Source organism: Melozone crissalis, unplaced genomic scaffold, assembly GCF_028551555.1.
Source record: "Melozone crissalis strain CALT ecotype California unplaced genomic scaffold, PUWL_Pcris_2 ptg000027l_1, whole genome shotgun sequence".
NCBI lineage: Eukaryota > Metazoa > Chordata > Aves > Passeriformes > Passerellidae > Melozone > Melozone crissalis.
In genome coordinates, this window is record NW_026535805.1 from 23,114,729 (window position 1) to 23,133,216 (window position 18,488).

The following is an 18,488-nucleotide window of genomic DNA, read 5'->3' on the forward strand; positions in this document are numbered from 1 at the left end:
TATTTTTGGAGATTCTAAGATCTCAAATAATCTCTGTACACTGTAGATGAACATTCACATTTTTGGAGACTTTTCCAAACAAAATCTTAATTCCGAAGTTCTGGAGATTTGCCACTTGCTCGACACAGACATTTACTGTGCAATGAGATTACGAATCTAATTAATAAATGTATGTTGACAGGTGAGAAATACTACTTGTGTTGTTTAACAGTTAGGAAGGACTGTTAAAATATCACCTGTGATGGGGATCAACCGCATGCACACACAAATGCTTCACAGTAAATCTGGCCCAGCATAGCCAAAGGAACAAAACATAAAAGAAGTGGAAAAGCAATATAATTGCTTTTCAACTCCTCAGAAAGAAACAGATACTATGTCTGCAGAAATCAATTAAGCAATGCAAGGAGACAGTGTGAGCGCCAGGCAGGTAAGATGATAAATTCTCCCTGTTGCTCTTTGGGCACTGGCCAGCTGCGCTCTCCTGGGGACTGTATCTATGTGGCTCAGGGAAAAGATGGGCCAAGGACTGCTCCCCGCAGGCAGCATGCACAGAGGTGCTTTATTTTATAGGTTTAAGGCTGTTCAGCTTTTTTTTTACTTTCTTGTTCTGTTGAACTTTTTGTTTCTTAAATAGCATTAAGAATACTTATTTCATTTCTCAGTTTATTTTTATGTGAATATACCTGGCCCATAACTGGGGCTCTGGAGATTAATATTCTTTATGTATTAAGCAAGTGGCTCAGTAATAATATTTGGTGTTCTAGCATTGTAATCAATGAAAAAAACAAATTCATATGTATCTTGCCAGCATACCTCTATCCTGAGACAGAGTTCTTAAAATATCCCAACTGGGGCACTTGGATTTGTGGCTTCTCTACCAGTACTTCACTAAAATATGACTTCTCTGATGTCTGGCTGGAGTTTTGATACAAATTGCCAATCACTATAAAATCACCACTGCCAGCTCACATCACATTTCCTTACTTCACTATCATCATGTAACAGAAGCCTGGGTGTATAAGCAGCTGCTAAACTGGACTTGCACAAATCTCTGAGTGGTCCTTTCTAAAAATGGCAATGTAGGAGCTTTACACAGTGATATTTAATTTCCGAGGGGTTTGGAATTTGATCTAACACTGAGTACATACTCAGTATTTGCAGATGTGGCCCCAAAAATGGCTTGCTGCTTTGTGAGTACACCAAAGAGAGCCATCACATGCAGTAGTGTCATTGTTATTCTGTAGCTATGTAGATCCTCTTTCTTGGTTGAAAATCCTAGGCAGGTCATGTTTAGCTTAATTCATTTATGGTATCTTAAAGAGCCTCACAGTTTAAAAATGCTGTACTTTTATGAGCTATTATAGACATAACAAAAGGTAATATCTTCTTTCTCACAAGTCACATAAAGAACCAAAGCACATCAAAATATGAGTGAAATTTCTCATAAAACAGGTATTTTACAATTTGCTTTCCTTAAAGAAGAAAATGCTCAGCATTTTTTTCTTAAAATCAGGGCTTTCAGGAATAGTGAAAAGTTTCGTTCATTTGAACTGTAATTACAATGAGTTAATGAATGGATTAAAAGCATGCTTAAATAAATTGAAATTTCTGCCTTTGAATAAACGTGCTAATAGGATTTTTCCCTTTGTGCAGAGAATGAAGGCATTGCTGGGCAGTAGTTGTTTTGAGACCACAAGTTAATCTTGGTCCCGTAATTAATGAATCCAAGCTTAATTTGGAGAGACATTACTCTTGCCTGTTAGCTAGAGAACTGGGTAGTAAAAGCTGGCCGTGGTTTCTGAGTGCACACCTTTTCCAGGATTCCCATGGAGGCTGCCTTCCAGCTCAGGTTTGCCTGTGAGCCAGGCGGGCGTGAGCCTGACGTGTGCTGGCAGTGCCTGAGCGCGTCCCTTAGCTCGGAGTGTGGGCAGGGGCCTTGGCTCGGCCCTGCACCTGCTGCCTGGAAGGCAGCCCTGTGGGATGTGTTTGGGAGGGGGAACACGCTCCCAAGATGTTTCGTTCGGAGAGAGAAAAAAGGAGTGAGTAGGTATGGTTCTTTTTCTAACTGAAATGAGTGAAAGTGGGACTGGACCAAGGTGTCAGTCTTAAAAATAAACTTGAACAGAGTGAGACCTTGGACAGTCTGTACCGTGAAAACAAGACAGTTTCATGTGTCCTCAACTCTCCCTTTTCACCTCTCCCTTTTCTTTTTTATTCTCATCTTTAATGTTGAAAAAAAAAGAACAATACGGGTTTTTTCATTATTTCGAAAAGCATATTAAAAAAAAGAATATATTGAGAAGTGGTACTAACTTTCGGATTATTGAAAATAAACCTTACAAGAGGGAGATTGATTATATGGCAGATTTTTGTCTTAAAATACTTTCAGGTAGGAGCTGTCTTCTCCTTTCTCAGACATATTTTCTCACTGTAGACACTGTGTTTAATCTGTAGGGTGACTGCAAGTTTCCAGACTGTGATGCTAGCAATCCTGGTACAGATACTTGCCAGCCCCAACCTCATTTTGGTTTTGAGTCTTCATTTATATTATGTGTCAAGATGTTACACATCAAGCCACTGTAGTAAAAGTGGTGACAAACAAAATATCCACATGTAGAAGTATCTACATACAGAAGTTACAAATTATGTTATCTCTTAAAACAAGTGGAGTTGGCTTCTGATTATACTTTCTAGTATTTAATGGAAATGAATAAAGTTTGGAATATTTTTGTGGAATATTCTTTGTTCTTTTAAATGTACCTAGTGGTATTTCGAACACAAGACAAGTAACACTGGGATAGTATGCACAGTTTTCTGGAAATAGAGTTTATCTCTTTTTAAAATTATCGGTTTTTATTGATAACATTTCTCAAGCAGAATTTGCTGAAGCCAGACTGCATAGAAATAAGGCATGTAAGGGCATTTTTATGCACAAAAATGGGTCTTTATAAAATCAAATAGGCAATACAACAATTTGATTTGAAAGTAATCTTTTTCTGAGTTTTTTGTGGAGTTTCCATTTCTGCTCTTGTATTTTCAGTTTGAGTTTCAGATGTCATATAAAAATGAAGGTCCTAGAAGAAGTGGAGAGTGCTAAAGCAATAATGCTGCACCAAAGACTAAGAACCGCAACCTTTGCAAACCTTCTCAGATTTCAGTGCAAGAATTAGCAAAATAGTCTTCTCCAAACTATCAAATCTCTGCTCTTCTCAGAAAGCCAGTGTAGCCTTTGGCATGTAAAAAATGAGAAAGCTGTTGCTTTAGTTTTTCTTTAAGTATTTGATTCAGTTCTAATCAGACTGTATCTCTCCAAATGTGACTGTTAGCAAACGGAAATAGTGTGCCAAGAGGGAATCCAGCACAGCATTCCTTATTTTATCTTAGAGCTTAGATATCTAAATGGCTGTGTGGTTGCTAAATGTAGGGGAAAAAAAGAAAAAGCAAAAGCAAAAAGAAAACACCAAAGAAACCCCACACTGCCTGGCTCTGTCTGTTAGATGCCAATAGAGGAGGGTTTAGGCTAAGATTGCGCTGCTGTTTTGTTTGAATCCAGAAAGCAACTATAAAAATAAATAGTGAAAGAGTTGGCCAGCTCTTGTCACGAAGCAGCAAGTCATTATTTTATGGTTGTGTCAGCCTAAATGTCTGTGCTGACATCCTTTCCAACCCAAGAGGCTAATATCCCTGCATCTTTAAAACTGATACTTTCAGCATGTATAGTTTGCTACGTGTTTCCTATCACTAGAGGCTACAGCTTTTTATCTGCTTTGCTGTTAGACACAATCAGTTCTTTACAATATATATTGACCTAGGTCAAATAGAATGGGAAATTTTCATGAGTGATTTATTCCATATAAACCAAGTGGTGTTTTGTGCTCTGAATAAATTTTTTGTGCTAAATTAGCTGTAAATAAAGATTTTTTGACTTTTTTCATATCACTACCGGTTACCAAAAAGGTACAGCAGTGGGAAAGAAACACAGAAGCAGAAATAAATTCTGGTTTGTAGGACAATTCAGTAAATGCTCAGGTGAACAGCTAACTTGAAAGAGCTTGTTGCACTGCATGTTTCTAAGTTTAAGGGCAAGTGTACACAGGTATTCTGGCACAATAGAGGTGCAAAGGGAAGCAGTGAAAGGTGTTTGGATTACGTGTGTCTACACTAGGTCTGGTTGTTCACATCTATGTGACTTTAGAAAAGATTTCTCTCTAGTGTAAGAACAGCTGACTCTGTGTGGGAAGCTCTCAAGGAAACCATCAAATTAAGTTAACCACTTCATATATAGTTTTTACAAAGTAGTAATGTTTCTGATATGTTCAACAGAATATTCTGTTTATTTATAATAATAAAGTAAGTAAAGGATGAAGTGTATTTTTTTTGTAAAAAAATAACAAGGTTGTGTCAAACACAGTAATCTCTTGCAAAGCAAACAAAGTTTGCTCCATGTATTGGGACTGAGAAAGGGATTTTTATTCCTACTGTGATACATAGCAAACCAAAAAATACTGGATTAACTAAATTGAAATCTTTGCAAGAGATTTATCTATACTTTTGGCAAGCTGTTTTCTTTTCCATGAGAGAATCTGGGTTAGAACTCCCTGTAGAGCCCCAAAATGCCTGTAAATCAGTTGTACTGAATGTCACCTTAGAGATGGTGTTTACACCCTTGAGGAGTTTGTGTCATTGTTATAATGGTAAACTTCTACTTTGCAGTAATAAACTTCCCTCTGTTTGATATATTATTCAAGGATTAGCCAGCAGAGTTGAAGTTGGTGCATGTTTTTTCCCTGAAGCTCAGTGTTTTCGGAGCTGTACTGTTGGAAATAAAGCATAAAATGAGATTAGTTCCAAGTCAGGCTGGTGCTGTTTGTGAGGTTAACTCTATTTCCAGAATTTCCTGTTTACTTCAGTGCTATCTCAGGAAGGTCCTGCAGCAATTTAGTGGCACCACTTCATAGGTGAAAGTTTTCACTGTTGCACAGAGAAACTTAGATCTGAGTTAAGATGATTTTTTATTTTGTTTGTGCTTTCTGGTCACCGGTCCCTCCTGGAAGTCAGAATTATCACTAGGGCAATTCAGAAAGACCTGCCCAAACAGCTACAGCTCTGTATTCTCATAAGTCCTGTGCATTTCTGTCCAGTCCCATACACTCATTTTTGTCTTCTGTTGAACACCTCAAGATGTGTTCATCTTATTAAACCTCTGGTTGCTTTTGCAGTCCTGGTGCTAAGTCACAGAGGTACAATCAACACATTGGCCAGCATGCAGTGCTAAAATGCATTGAGCCTTGTACCAATCCAGTTTGACAGCTAACAGAGTCCCAGTGAGCTGCTTTAAGGTAAACTCATGCTCGATTTCTATGCCAGGAGATATATTTTTTTTCCGATTCCCCGCAAGGCTGTGGGATGTAAAAGCCCATTTACCTGGAGTTGAGAGGATAAAGTCTCACTGAGTTAGTCATTGACACAATTCCAAATTACAGCTGGACAAGCATATTTGCAAAATTAGTTCTTCTCATTGTATGACTATAGCCAAATTAGGCTGCATTTCAGCCAGATTTTAACAGGTCTTAGAAGATAATGGCGTTTTCACCAGGTCATATACCAGAATCCAGTTTGAGTCTGCTGGCTTCCTTATTAATACTTTAGTTAGGTAGAGAAATAAAGTGTAGTGGGAATTCTAATAAGAAATGTATAACAGTTTCAAGCCCCTTACTTTTCCACTAGAAAGTTCCAAAAATTTAAACAAAAACAGATTAAAAAAAAAAAAAAGCTTTGCTGCATTACACAGTGCTTGTCATCTTTCCACAACTTTACAGCCACAGAGTCCCCTCTGCTCTCAGATTTGCAACCAGAGGGACACTGCTCACGTTGTAAGGCTCTAGCCTGCTTCTGTAGGGGGCAATGCTGAAAAGTCAGAAGCTGTGGGCTGATTAATCAGCACAGAGGTACTGGGTCAGTCCTATCACCTTTCATTCTTGGTCTTAATTTCAAAATAATCAGGGTCTGTCCTGATCTGAATGATTCCTATCCTAGATAAATAGCAAAGTTGTATCTGTGTGTGAGACTTTACTGTTACCCATCCCCTTAGATGTATTTATTTATTGACTGATTCATTTATGTATACTAAATTCTGGCAAACCACATAATTCTACACTCATCCTATTAATTTGAGTTTCATGTGCAGCATTACCTGCACTTCTGCAAGGTACACAGATGAGTCTGTAGACAAGAATTGTCTGGGTGCAGTCAAAGGAGACTTTGTACAGAGAATCCCAGATTTGCCTTTCCTCAATGGTGCTGAGCAATGGTCATGTTGAAGGTTTATGCCCCTAGGGATTACGATGTTACCCATCACTTATTTATGCATGTAAGGAGCTGCAAGTTTTCCCTACAACTATCTCTTGTCTGCTATTTTGATGTGAACTCATGTTTCAACCTTTCTTCAGTCATGTCAGGAAATATTTTTTTCATCCTTTGTCAGCTGTTATTTTGCATAAATGTATAGGCCTTAAATGTCTTGCATTCTTTTTCTTTGGAAAAATTTCTGGAAGTTATGCAATAGATTTTTAAGGCATTGCAACCAGGGCACAGAGGCAGATAATCAGATGGTGTAATCTTACAAATTTATAGAAAATAATATAATTTCTTTTCTCTTTAATCATCTCTTTTTTATTTGAAGGAACTTAGCTCCTTTGAATTAACCATTTAATGGTCAACAGAACTGGAAATAATATTTTGACTTTCTACACTTTCAGATGCTTAACTTGATAAGAGATCTTCCTTGTGGTTTTATTTTGTGTGTACTGAAGCAGGGTAATATCCAACAGGTTTAAAATGTTTCCATGGTTATATACTACAAAAATAAGACTTCAAATGTGAATTTTATATTCCAATAAATTTGGTGACTGTTGATTTTAAAGCATATTAGATCATCCATGAATAGGAGGCCTTTAGAGCATCAGGCTGTTTAGGAACAAGTGGTGGACAGCTTTGGAGAACTCTTCTTGGCATATTTTTATGATAATTCAACTATTGAAGATAATTTACAACTCTGCTGGTTCTATACCAGAGACCTTATGTGATGGAATTTATATCACTTTTCCTTTTAGACATTTAAACCACATGTCATTCTAGAAAAACGAGGACAGAGGTCCAACAAAGGAGTGATTTATTTTCAGTTAAAATACTAGCTACATTAAAACCACATGTTATTAAGTACTGTATAACCAAACCATGCTCAGAAGAATGCTTATGACACCAAAGCTTGCTTAAAATGACTCTTTTTTTTTCCCCCCCCAAAAAAATCTTTGGCAGTGCACACATTAACAGATTTTACCTGAGCTGTACAGTACATTGATTATACTTCTCCCTTGGAGAAAAAAAAACCCAACAACAGCTATTAAAGTGCTGTAATACAAATGAATTCAGTTCCTTATTTTTTTTCTTTCTCACATTTCTGGATGCTTGAACTTCTCTGTCCCTTCCAGTTATCATTTCATCTCTGTAAGTGTCCCTCCTGAAACAGCAGAATACAATTAATTATGCTAAGACTGAAACATAGTTTTTCAGAGTGAAACTATTTGTATTTGGGGCATATGAGCAGCATGAACTCTCATAGTGCTCCTTTGAGAAGAGTGAAGTAACACACAGAACTAGTGCACATGAATCCAAGATCAGGAGGGAAATAGGAAGAATAGAATTGAGGGGCCCCAATTTTATTTTCAGAATGCAGATGCTGAGGACAAGTTTCTGTCCTCATTATGCTAGACTTCCACACTACACTTCCACACCAGATTACCTAGGACTTGAAGGGATTTTTTGATGCTAATGTTGCCAAGTGAGTTATCCAAAGCTCAGTGGGAGTAACAAGTGAAGGATTTACCCTGTAAAAAGAAACTTCTGCCATTCCAGTGAGTTTCCAGACTGGTTCTGTGAATGTGTGTCTGGGTCATGCTAGCACAGAGAGGGTGCTTGGGGGGCTGGGAATTCAGCTGGCTCACCTGTGTGCTCCTAGGAATGCAAACTTCTGTCAAGTGCTGTTGATTCACTGGTCATATTCTGTTTAATTTGCACCTTGCATGGACTAGAAAGGCTGTTCCCATGCTTTTGAAGAACTGCACAAGCAGTAATGAATCACCACAACACCACTGTCTCACAGGTAATCAGTGAACAAGCTTAGCCTTAAAATGGGATTTACCACTTTCTGTCAAATAGTCTTTAAACCAAACAGGGATCAGAGGCAGCAAACTTCTCTGCTCGCGTGTTTGAAATCATTCTAATTCAGATGTTACAGTCACATCTTGAAGTCATTAATACTACCTTAAGCTTGCCTGGTATTCTCATTTTTCCTGAAATTGCTTAGCTCAAGCAGATTCTGCAGTTCTGATTCTGCATCAGCAACATGCTAAAATTTGTAGTGTAAAAGGTACAACAACTTATGAGTCTTTTTTAAGCTCTTGGCTGCATAACTGACATAAAGTATATGTAGTAGATAATATAGTTTGTTTGACAATAGAAACTCCACCAAATTAAAGCTGGCTGGTTTGCTGTTTGGTCTCTTGGATGGAGACCAATACCAAGTAACAAAGGAGGTGGTGCAAGAGACCTCACAGTGGACAAAAAGGACCATGTGGTAGGCTTGATGTCCCATTCTTAAATCATAAACTGTCACATTAAATTTTAGCATAATATGAATCATTCATGTCCAAAATAATTATTTCATCACCTTCCCAATACGTTCCTGCACTGTACAGTATATATATATATTTATTTTACTAGCTTGGTGGTGACATCTGTAGTTACAGCTGAAGTTCCTGCCTAGCTGCAGTAAGTAGGAAGTACAAGGCAGCTGTGCTCCTGCTGCCTCCTTTGCCTTTCCTGAAGCACTAGAAGCTGTTGTTGCCACCATCTCTGAAAGAATATTGTGGTGTGTGCAGTGTGGCAGCTATTGCTGTGTTAAATTGGGAGGAAAAGCTCTGATTGGGCTTCTCCTCCTTGGTGGCATTTGGAACAGAAAGTTTGTCTGTCCAGGCATCTCTCAATTTCATTTCCCCATTATGGTTTATTGTCCAGAAATTATTGTCCTGCATTGGTTCTTTTTCCCTAAAAATAATGCAAGTTGAGTGTACATTTTCACTTATTAAAATTCAAGTCTCATGGTTGTCTTTTTCATAATATGGATGATCACCTATCTTTTTTTCATATTGCATCATCCAACTGACTTACCTTTTCTCTTTCTCTAGATGTTTCCAGATGTGTGGCTGAGAGGAAGTACACCCAAGAACAAGCACGCAAAGAATTTCAGCAAGTGTTCATCCCAGAATGCAATGATGATGGCACATATAGTCAGGTTGAAAAATTTTTATTCACTGTCTTGCATGACTGGAAGGCCAGAGTATGTGTGTTTGAAAAGGGCGAGGAAGAGACAAAAGTAATGAAGGGAAATGTAATTTCAAAATTAAATGTAATTTGTACCAACACGTCAAAAAAAAAAAAAAAAAAAAGGAAGGAAAATCTGTGTTATGTGTTGAGTCCTTGTTCTCTTTTTCACAGTTGGCCAGCAAAAGAGCCAAACATTACCACTGTTCGTGTAATACACTCCCTGTTCTTCTAGGATGAGGCAGCTGAATCATTCTTGTAGCCCCCTGAATACTCATCAGATGGTAAAATGCTTGGAATCTGTGATCTGTTCCTGATTTGAACCAGAAATCTTGCAACTGGAATCCGTATCTTAAGTGCTAAATCATGAATCATACAGAATCCTTCTATATTCTCTGCTGAATTTCTTCACAAGAATGTGGTCTGAAACTAATTTACTTAGATTACGGAATTCAGAAGGAACACAGTTAGAAGCTTATCCTGAGGTATATTTTCCAATCATGATCGCCTTCTGTCCCCTCTGTACTGCATTTTGATCCTGGAGTTGTGCAGAAGACAACTTTTCTTTTTTTAAGCATGATGAGGCAAGAGATATTGGCCCTTAGAAAATATAATGCAATTGGTTTTTAAGAGGAATTCCAAGAGTTTCCTTTCTGACAGCTTGGGATATGAATAATGCTGGCAGAAGCACTCTGTCCTGCTCCTTCAGTGGGTGGAACAATATGTTCTCTATGTGGGAAAAAACTCAGGATTGCTTGTTTCAGGAACAGTTTATGTGTCCCTTGAGGAACTTCCTTGTGAGGTTTTTATAACACCTGCACCTCACTCGTCCAAGACAGGGTGTAAACAACCACATAGTTCAATAGTGTCCTCTTCCATTTGATTCTGAAGGACCTACCACACTTAGCCTGAAATATGCTTGATGCTAAAAAATCATATGTAGGACTGAGATGGGCCCATTGTGGTTTATTGTTCTAGGTTTATCGATACAGTTTGCTGGATAAGTTTCTGTACTCACGTGCCACGAGTGCTGTGGGATAACAGGCATGTCTGACAAGCTGCACATGGTTCTTGTTGTTTCTGACAGGTTCAGTGCCACAGTTACACTGGATACTGCTGGTGTGTCACTCCCAATGGCCGTCCCATCAGTGGTACTGCTGTGGCCCACAAAACTCCCCGCTGCCCAGGTAAGTCTTGTTTGTCTGGCTAGGTTATGGTGGTATGCCATGAACAGCAGTTTACCTGCGGCATCTGATTAGACTTAAGCAAAAGAAGTTTTCACTAGAAGAGTGGTTCAGCCCAGAAACAGGTGATGGTGGAAGCTCTGGGTGCCCCATCCTTGGGGTTTGGTAAAATTCAGCTGGATGAGGCTCTGAGAAGGTTGGTCCAGCTTTTCATGTAGCCATGCATGAAGTCTGAGGTCACTGCCACCTTAAACCTTCCTGTGATTCTGGAATCCATCTACTTTATTTGTACATTAATCTAGTTATTGAAGATTTTCTGCAGTGGTCATTTATACAATATTTGTGTGTCCACATATGAAACCAGGTGACCAAATTGCTGATATAACACCTTATGTTATAAACCCTCTTGCACAAAAACTCATTCCAAAAACATTTCAGAGGGATTTGCATTTTTTGATAATTCAATATTTAGAGTACAGAAAAAAATGTGGTGGGACTGCCCATTTGAAACATAGCCCAATGAAAGAACTCCCACAGCACATTCCACAAATGACCAAATCCAGAGGAGAAATAATAAAATAAAAACATTAAGAGCAAAATTAAAAAATTGCCTGCAGAAATTAACTGGCAAATTGACCTCGCTGCCTTGCAGGCTGCCTTTTGTCTTTCATCAGGACAATTAATAGGTTCTGTTTTTCAGGGGTTTGCCTCTGACCCTATTTCATTAACACTTATCAAAAATACAAATCCCAAGTGTATGAATGGTTGTCAGAATCACTGTTCATGCCCCTTGAGGTTGAGAGAATTTTACAGAAATAGCTCTACAAATATTTGCACACTCTGTATATTGTATAACCATTTGTGCTGCAGCATCATTCTCTGTCAGAAAGTGGAAGAAATAGCTTTTAAAAGCCAATCCTGCAATGTGAACGAAGCTGAAATAGAAAGTGAATCAGGGAATTTACCTGTCCTGGTCTATTTCAATCATTCAAGTACAAGCTTGATGTTTTTAATAAATAGATGGAGGAAGGAAGAGACCACTGCAGAAGTTTCAGCAAAGTTTATAGGTAGTTATTTTTATTTTTAAGGTCTTCCTAGTTAAAATGACTTGCAGAATTTTCCCACATCTTGCCTGTAGGTGAACTTTATTCAGAAATAATACTCTTCAGAATATTCCTTTTAATCCAGTCTGAAAAGTCACTGTGAAACAAGACTCAACTGTAAAAAATAATTTAAAATATTCAGAAACCTTAAATAGTGGAAAGTGTGCATTCATTTTCATTTTAGTGTTATTATCAATTATAACTGATCACATCTTCAGAAGACACATGGATGTGTCTTTAACTGTGGATGTGCCATCCTTGAAAATGTTTGGGGCTGGGTTGGATGGGGGTCTGAGCAGCCTGGTCTAGTGGAAAGTGTCCCTGCCTGTGGCAAGGGGTTTGGAATGAGATAAACTTTAAATTCTCTTGCAAATCATTCTGTGATTCTATGATGCTATGGCTAGGACAGCACTTTAGTGCTTCAGTGTAATTTTGAGTAAAGATGTTTTTATATGTCCATAGCCAGAGCTTCTCTGAGAGTGCACCTTTGTTTCTGTCTCTGCAAAGTCCATTTTTATATCCTCCATTTATACCCTCCCTGCCTGTCCTTTCACTGACATCAGTGAAAAAAGGGTTATGCTGAAAGTTCAATAAATAATTGTTTGTCGGGTGTCTTATAACACATGGCACTATTTTGACTCAAAATGTTGAATTATTTGCTATGTTTTCACTTTTTGTATTTGTACTGATATTACTGAGGAGCAACTGCAGTGTAGTTCCCAGAAAATTGATCAATTAATATGAGAATTATTCTATATCACTACAGGAACCTTACCCTAGTTCCTCTCAAAGGCATATTCATGTGCCTAGCAGATAAACTGCCAGACTGCTTCAGCTCATTTTTGGAGGAATGGGAAGGGAATTTGTTTTTACAGAAATGCTAAGGTGAAGGTCATAATAGCACTCAAATTGAATTTAGTAGCTCAGAGATAAATAAGCTGCTCCAGGGCACAGGTGAGTATTCAGAGTCTGATTTTGATCCATGGAAAGATTGTGGGTAGCTTTTCAGTTGTTATGAGACCCTGTTGGATTATCTCTGCACATTTCGTCCCCTGCTTGTATCAGTGTTCTCATGTTTTACAGTTCATCACTTCTCCTGTGTCCCTCAGGAAAGAAGTCCAGCCACAGCAGAGTTTGGAAGGAAGACTTGAAATGCTAGGGGATTTTGCAGTGGTATTGGCTAAGGACTCAGTTTTGAGAGATCTGGAGAAACCTTCTCATTCAACGGAGAAGGCAGCTACAGATTTTCTCAGAAAGTTATGGGGTATAATAAAGCAAAACTTAGTTCGTTTATTACAAAATGAAAGTCTGATGCACAACTGCATCTTTCTCCCATTTCCAAGTATATATTCAAAATTGCCATCTGTTTAGGATAACAGTGTTGGAGTTTTTTTTCCTCTCAAGAGTGTTGATGTTTTCCAGATCACTTTTGATTCCCTTTTGTACTTTTTTATTTAGTACGACTATGCACAGGAATTGTAACCCAAACTTCAGTGGGTCAACTGAAACTGTGTAGATATATTCCTGTTTCAACTAGTATTACAGAGATGCCATTTTTGCCAATACTGTTGTTCCTTGTTAGTCCAATACACTGTGTCTTGCTAGCCTTGATGCAGGAATTGCCTTTCTATTTCTGATATGCAGGCAGATCTCCTGCAGTGGTGGCATCCTGACACCAGCATGTTTCTTTATTCTCACTGCTTCTTTGTATTCTGCAGGCTGGGTGCTGTAAGTGTTTCAAACTCATTTATACAAATTTCTAAGTTTGCCTGTACCATACCTTTTTCTCCCAAGATCACTTTTGCTATCTTTATTCTTTAGAGGAAAATTTGTACAGACAATTAAGATGCTTTTGTAATTATTTTCTTACAGGTAATGTGCTACCATAGAATGTATGAAAATTTTTTGCTTTAATGAAAATATTCAGTTAATTTTCAGTTCTAGGTTAGTTCTTCAGCAACTTCAGATAAAGTTCAAGTACATTTCTAATCAACTGTGCTGTTCTGAAATTATAAGATAATTTCTTGCCTTTCATTCTCCTCCAGTGGAACTACCTTTGATGAATGCCCAGAAATAAGAAAGAAGAAAATGGCAGTCTGGAAGAAATTGAATTTCAATAGTGGAAATAGAGAGCAAAATTTAGGATGGGCAGTTAGGAGTTTGGTTTAGTAATTCAAGCCCCTACCCATGTTTCCCATTTACTGTGTGGCACTGGATATGCAAAACAACCTCTACATTTCCCTAACTGTCGAGGTTGGTTAGCTGAATAACATGGTGTTTCCTAAAGTTATCTCAGGTCCAAAAAGTGTCCCACATCTATTTTTTATGTATCAACAACAGTTGTCTGTACCATTTTTTGCTCATTGACTTGTTCTTGTTGCTCTTATTTAAAAGCTGCCTTTTGTGCAAGAGACATAAGATATGGAAGGATGAAGGTCATAAGCAGCATTAAAAAATGCAGGACTTTACAACTGTTTTATGTAAACCTTTGCTTTAATTACTATATCTTTATCTGAAAGAGGCTCTTCTTCCTTCCTTTTCAGTTTTTCCCACATCAACATTTGGTACTGCTAAGACACACATGATAAATCTCAAAATACTGTTCCACTCCATGGAAATAGTCTTCACTATTGCAGGAGCAATAGCGAGAGGGACAGTAAATCAAACACATTCCCATGGTGACATTAAAAAGAAAGCTCCTTAAAAATGATTAATGTCTCCCAGTACTTTCACTAAAGAGCACCAGACATAAAAAAAGGACATTTTTACAACTCTCCATCTCTGTTATCAGCTCTGCAGGGAACTACAGAAATTCCTTAGGCAGGGAGTCCTGAGAAATGGGGCAGAAGTTGAGAAGCAGGTGTTATATTATTGGAAGATACAGTCTTTGCCTATTGTAGGGGGTTTAGGCCCCATTAAATATGCTGGGCTCCTGCCAGTGAGATTACAAAGGTATGGAGATATATTTTATTCTTCTGTGAAGTAGTTTTGCTCCTTTTTGATTAAGATGGCATGATCATCTTTTGTGGCCAAAATACAAGTAACTAGTTTTAGAAATTCAGAACTCCTCCAGTATAGTATTGTGATCAGGTAACGTGATGGAAAAATATATTCGGGAAGGCAACAAACTTTTAAAGTTTCCATTAAATTTTTTTCATTACCTGGAGAAAAATATCTGTCCTTGAACCATCTAGATATTTAGTCCTCATACATAGTTCTTTGCCTGTATAGACAGAGTCAGACACAACCATAGGTGAGATAGGGGAATTTACCTTTCCTGATATCTGCATTCCGTGATTATATATCAAATATTCTCTTGTAGGAGATCAGAAATAATTATCTAAACCGGCTAACAATAGGCTTTCACCTTTTTTTAAATAGCCCAGTCCCATATGATCAGAATGATAGGAGATGGATATGCTAAAATCAAAAACCACAAAACTCACATCACATTTCCTAGAAGATTTATTGTGCCTCAGATGCTCTTAGAGTGAAATTGGATAGAATTGTAGGGTTTGCAATAAACTAAGGCATGAATATGTCCGCCTTAAAAAAAAAAAAGATCAGAATAATAAATAGATAGATGGCTAATCAAGCGTACAAGCTTGAATGGTGCTGAATTCTTCCTCTTGATGTAATGCTGCTGTATCTAATATCCCTCCTTGTCCTCCATCATTCCATAAGGATATTGATTTATGTGCTGATTTGGTTGCTTACAGTGTACTGAAAACTTGGAAGGCAATTGCATTGCCTAACTTTTAGATAAGTTATAAGTTGGTTTTGTTTCCTGCCTAGCTGAAAATGTGGGGATTCATCTTGATATTGAAGACACAATTTCCTAAAAACTTGCAAAAGCAACTTCCCATCATCACTTCAGCTAGAAGTGCTTCTACCTTAAATATATTCAGGAAATGGTAGAAAAAAGATACAAACTCAGTAACTCCTTACCTTGAATTTGGAGACAACAAGAAAAGTTTATGCCGCATAAATTGAAAATTTCAGGTGGAACTATATGAAGGGCAAAGGTTTTATTTTATAGGAAATTCTGTGAATATTATTATTGACTTCTTAAGACTATTAAAAAAAGTAATGTTAGCCCAGTAAACCTAATTTTCATAGAATCCATCCAACTTCTTACTGAAATTAGATTCGGTATAATTATGTTAGTTTTTAGTACTAGTTAATGCCATTCTCCTCCTCCATCCATTTTCCTAATTTTTTCATGAAAATTTAGGGTAAAAAAAATAAAATTCAATTCTCTCAGACTTTAGTCATTCTCACCGTTTCTCATATAGATGAAGTAATGTGAATGCATCTGGAAAGATTTTTCTGCTTTTAGTTTAAGATGTGTGATATTATATAAATTTCACCAATGTGTTAAATTACTTATGTATGAACTGAGTTCAATTTGTACTAATAGTTCTGATGTACATAGAGAGACAGCACTGGTGCCAAACTGGAGCAGAGTGAGTATCAGTAGCAGTTCATCACACACATTGCCCCTGCTGAGACATCATTTCTACTCACAGATGAAAAGCCTGTTTAAAATGCTTGTGTGACTGAGAGTCGGGCCTAAAGTATCTGGGTTTGCAAGGAAATTATAATTATAAGCCTGTGAACCAAAATGAAATTCAGAAACTACAGAGTTAATAGTAGCCGGATGAAATTTGAGGAAAGATTGGATCACTAGTATTTGGTGCAATTAGAAAAACCTGTAATTTTGTGTGTAGTACTTCCGAACACTGGAACATTTTACTTGAGTTTGAGCTGAGCCTTTTATCAAATGCAAGCCAAGCACCAAAAACTCAGATCTTCTGGCTTCAGCATAAATGTAAAATCTGCCTCCTTTTCAGAGTGAGCAGCATGGATTAGTATTGGAGCCCATTTAGAACAAGCTCTCCCAAACACCCTTGGAGATATAATTCCCACAGTGATGTGACTTTCTTTTTCTTGCCTCAATTAATACTGATGCATCACTAAGTTTATTCAGTTTCTGGTGACTCAAACATTATATAGTGAAAATACATTAAAATACACTATTGCCTTAAAAGGAAACAAGTCTAAACAAGTACATTTTAATGTGAATATATAAAGCTGTAATTTGGACATATAAAGCTGTATTAAGAGCTGAATCCATCAGAAGGTTACTGTCTTGGCTGCAATGCCATGTATTCTTTTATGGAGGCTTTAAAATCAGCAGGGCTGATTTGTAATGTTAGGCATCTCCCCTCTGGCATACTCCTTGTCTAAACTTCCTGCAGAAGTAACCATCAGTTCAGCATGGTAAGCAAGGCCTGTGATTTAGTGGGTTCTCTTATTTAAATTGTCCTTTTAGAACACAAGTATTGTGCTGCAAGGTTTGGGCTTACTTTATTTTTTTTTTAAACACAGTGATCGTAGGTATTCCAATAACTTAATAAATTAAGAAAATTAAGGCAGATAAATTATTTCACACACATACAAGCATCTGTCAGATGTGTCAGATGAGTGCTTTTTTGGTGTTTTTTCCTTTAATTATAGCAGGTGTGTGTAAGAAGAGACTGTATTGTAAGAATGGAGAAACTTTGTGGTTTTAATATTTGATCACTGCATGTGGCTCTTCAGAGAGAAAAATATCACTTTTAAAGGTGATTTTCAATGCAGCAGAGATAGATAGATTGTTAAAAAGTGTCTATTAATTAAAATAATAAAATTGGAAATGGCACATAAGCAAGAAATAAGGAAGGATTTCTATTTTAAACCCTAAGGACAAGTGCCCCCTTGAAAACTACGAAGAAAATTAGTGGATTCTCCATTACTAGATGGCTTGAAAGCAAGGTTGCATTCTGTGTTGAGTTGGAGTGCAGGCTGGTAGAATAAGCTGTGAAAACCCATCTCTTGTAATCTTCTTGACTCCTTCTCACCCCTAGTGTTTCTTCTCCCAGGGGCTGCAGCTCTGGGAATGAGCTCAGGCTCAGGATAAGGCTCAGGCTCAGGCTCTGTGTTCCCCCCAGGACACAAACACTTTGCCACACCAGCATAGGGTTTCCACAAGGTTTTGTGTGAGGCCTTTAAGGCAGAAAAGGACAGTTTTTAATCTGAACCAGGCCTGGTCTGGAGGCTGAAAAAGCCCCTCAGAGCATCTGAGGTGTGAGGGTGAAACTGAGAAGGAGAGAGCTGCCCTGTATGAGGGACAGCAAGGGAGTGGGTCTGGGGTGATGCTCCTTCCTGCAGAACCTGTCCTTGCTGGGGCACTGGGGAAGGGAGAGGGTCATCCTGCAGCACATGAACATGTTCTTGGACTTGTGTCTATGTAGTGTTTAATGCTGCCTCTTTCTCAGGTCTTGTGTTGGCCAAGTAGTGGAGTCTGGCAGTGTATGGATTGTGCACAAATGCAGAGGTCAGGCAAAGCTAAAACCTTTGGTTTGGAAAGGAAGAATTTGCTGATATCTATTGCTGTAATATACAAAAATTAATCATTACAGTGGAACTGTGTTTCTTAGATGGCATATTAGAAGTGAAAATAATATTTTTCTGGTTAATTCCTTTTTCCAATTGTAGGTTCAGTGAGTGAGAAGCTGCCACAACGAGAAGGAGCAGGCAAAACAGGTAAATATCTTAGTTGGCCTTTAAATAGAAGCTAAAATAGCTGTGGGAGACACTACTCTAGTTTTCCATATATTTAAATTATCAATATACATTTATGATATATTATAGCTGCATATGTAATATATATGCATGCATGTTATCAATTTTATATTTGCATTGCAGATATTAAGTAAACTTAGAGTATAAATATATATATGTATGCATAGACACTATGTTTTTCTAGCCTCAGTCC

At 37.7% G+C, this 18,488-nt stretch overlaps 1 protein-coding gene across 3 annotated transcripts in view; it reads left to right on the top strand.

Annotated features, from left to right (window-relative positions):
- The window catches only part of SMOC2 (SPARC related modular calcium binding 2), a 138,174-nt gene that overhangs the window by 48,055 nt on the left and 71,631 nt on the right, over positions 1-18,488 (top strand). For all 3 annotated transcript variants that reach the window (XM_054279831.1, XM_054279832.1, XM_054279833.1), the window contains exons 3-5: positions 9,246-9,352; positions 10,469-10,568; positions 18,209-18,256. In XM_054279831.1, coding sequence (XP_054135806.1) covers positions 9,246-9,352; positions 10,469-10,568; positions 18,209-18,256 — 255 coding nt within the window. The remainder of the gene's footprint in view (positions 1-9,245; positions 9,353-10,468; positions 10,569-18,208; positions 18,257-18,488) is intronic.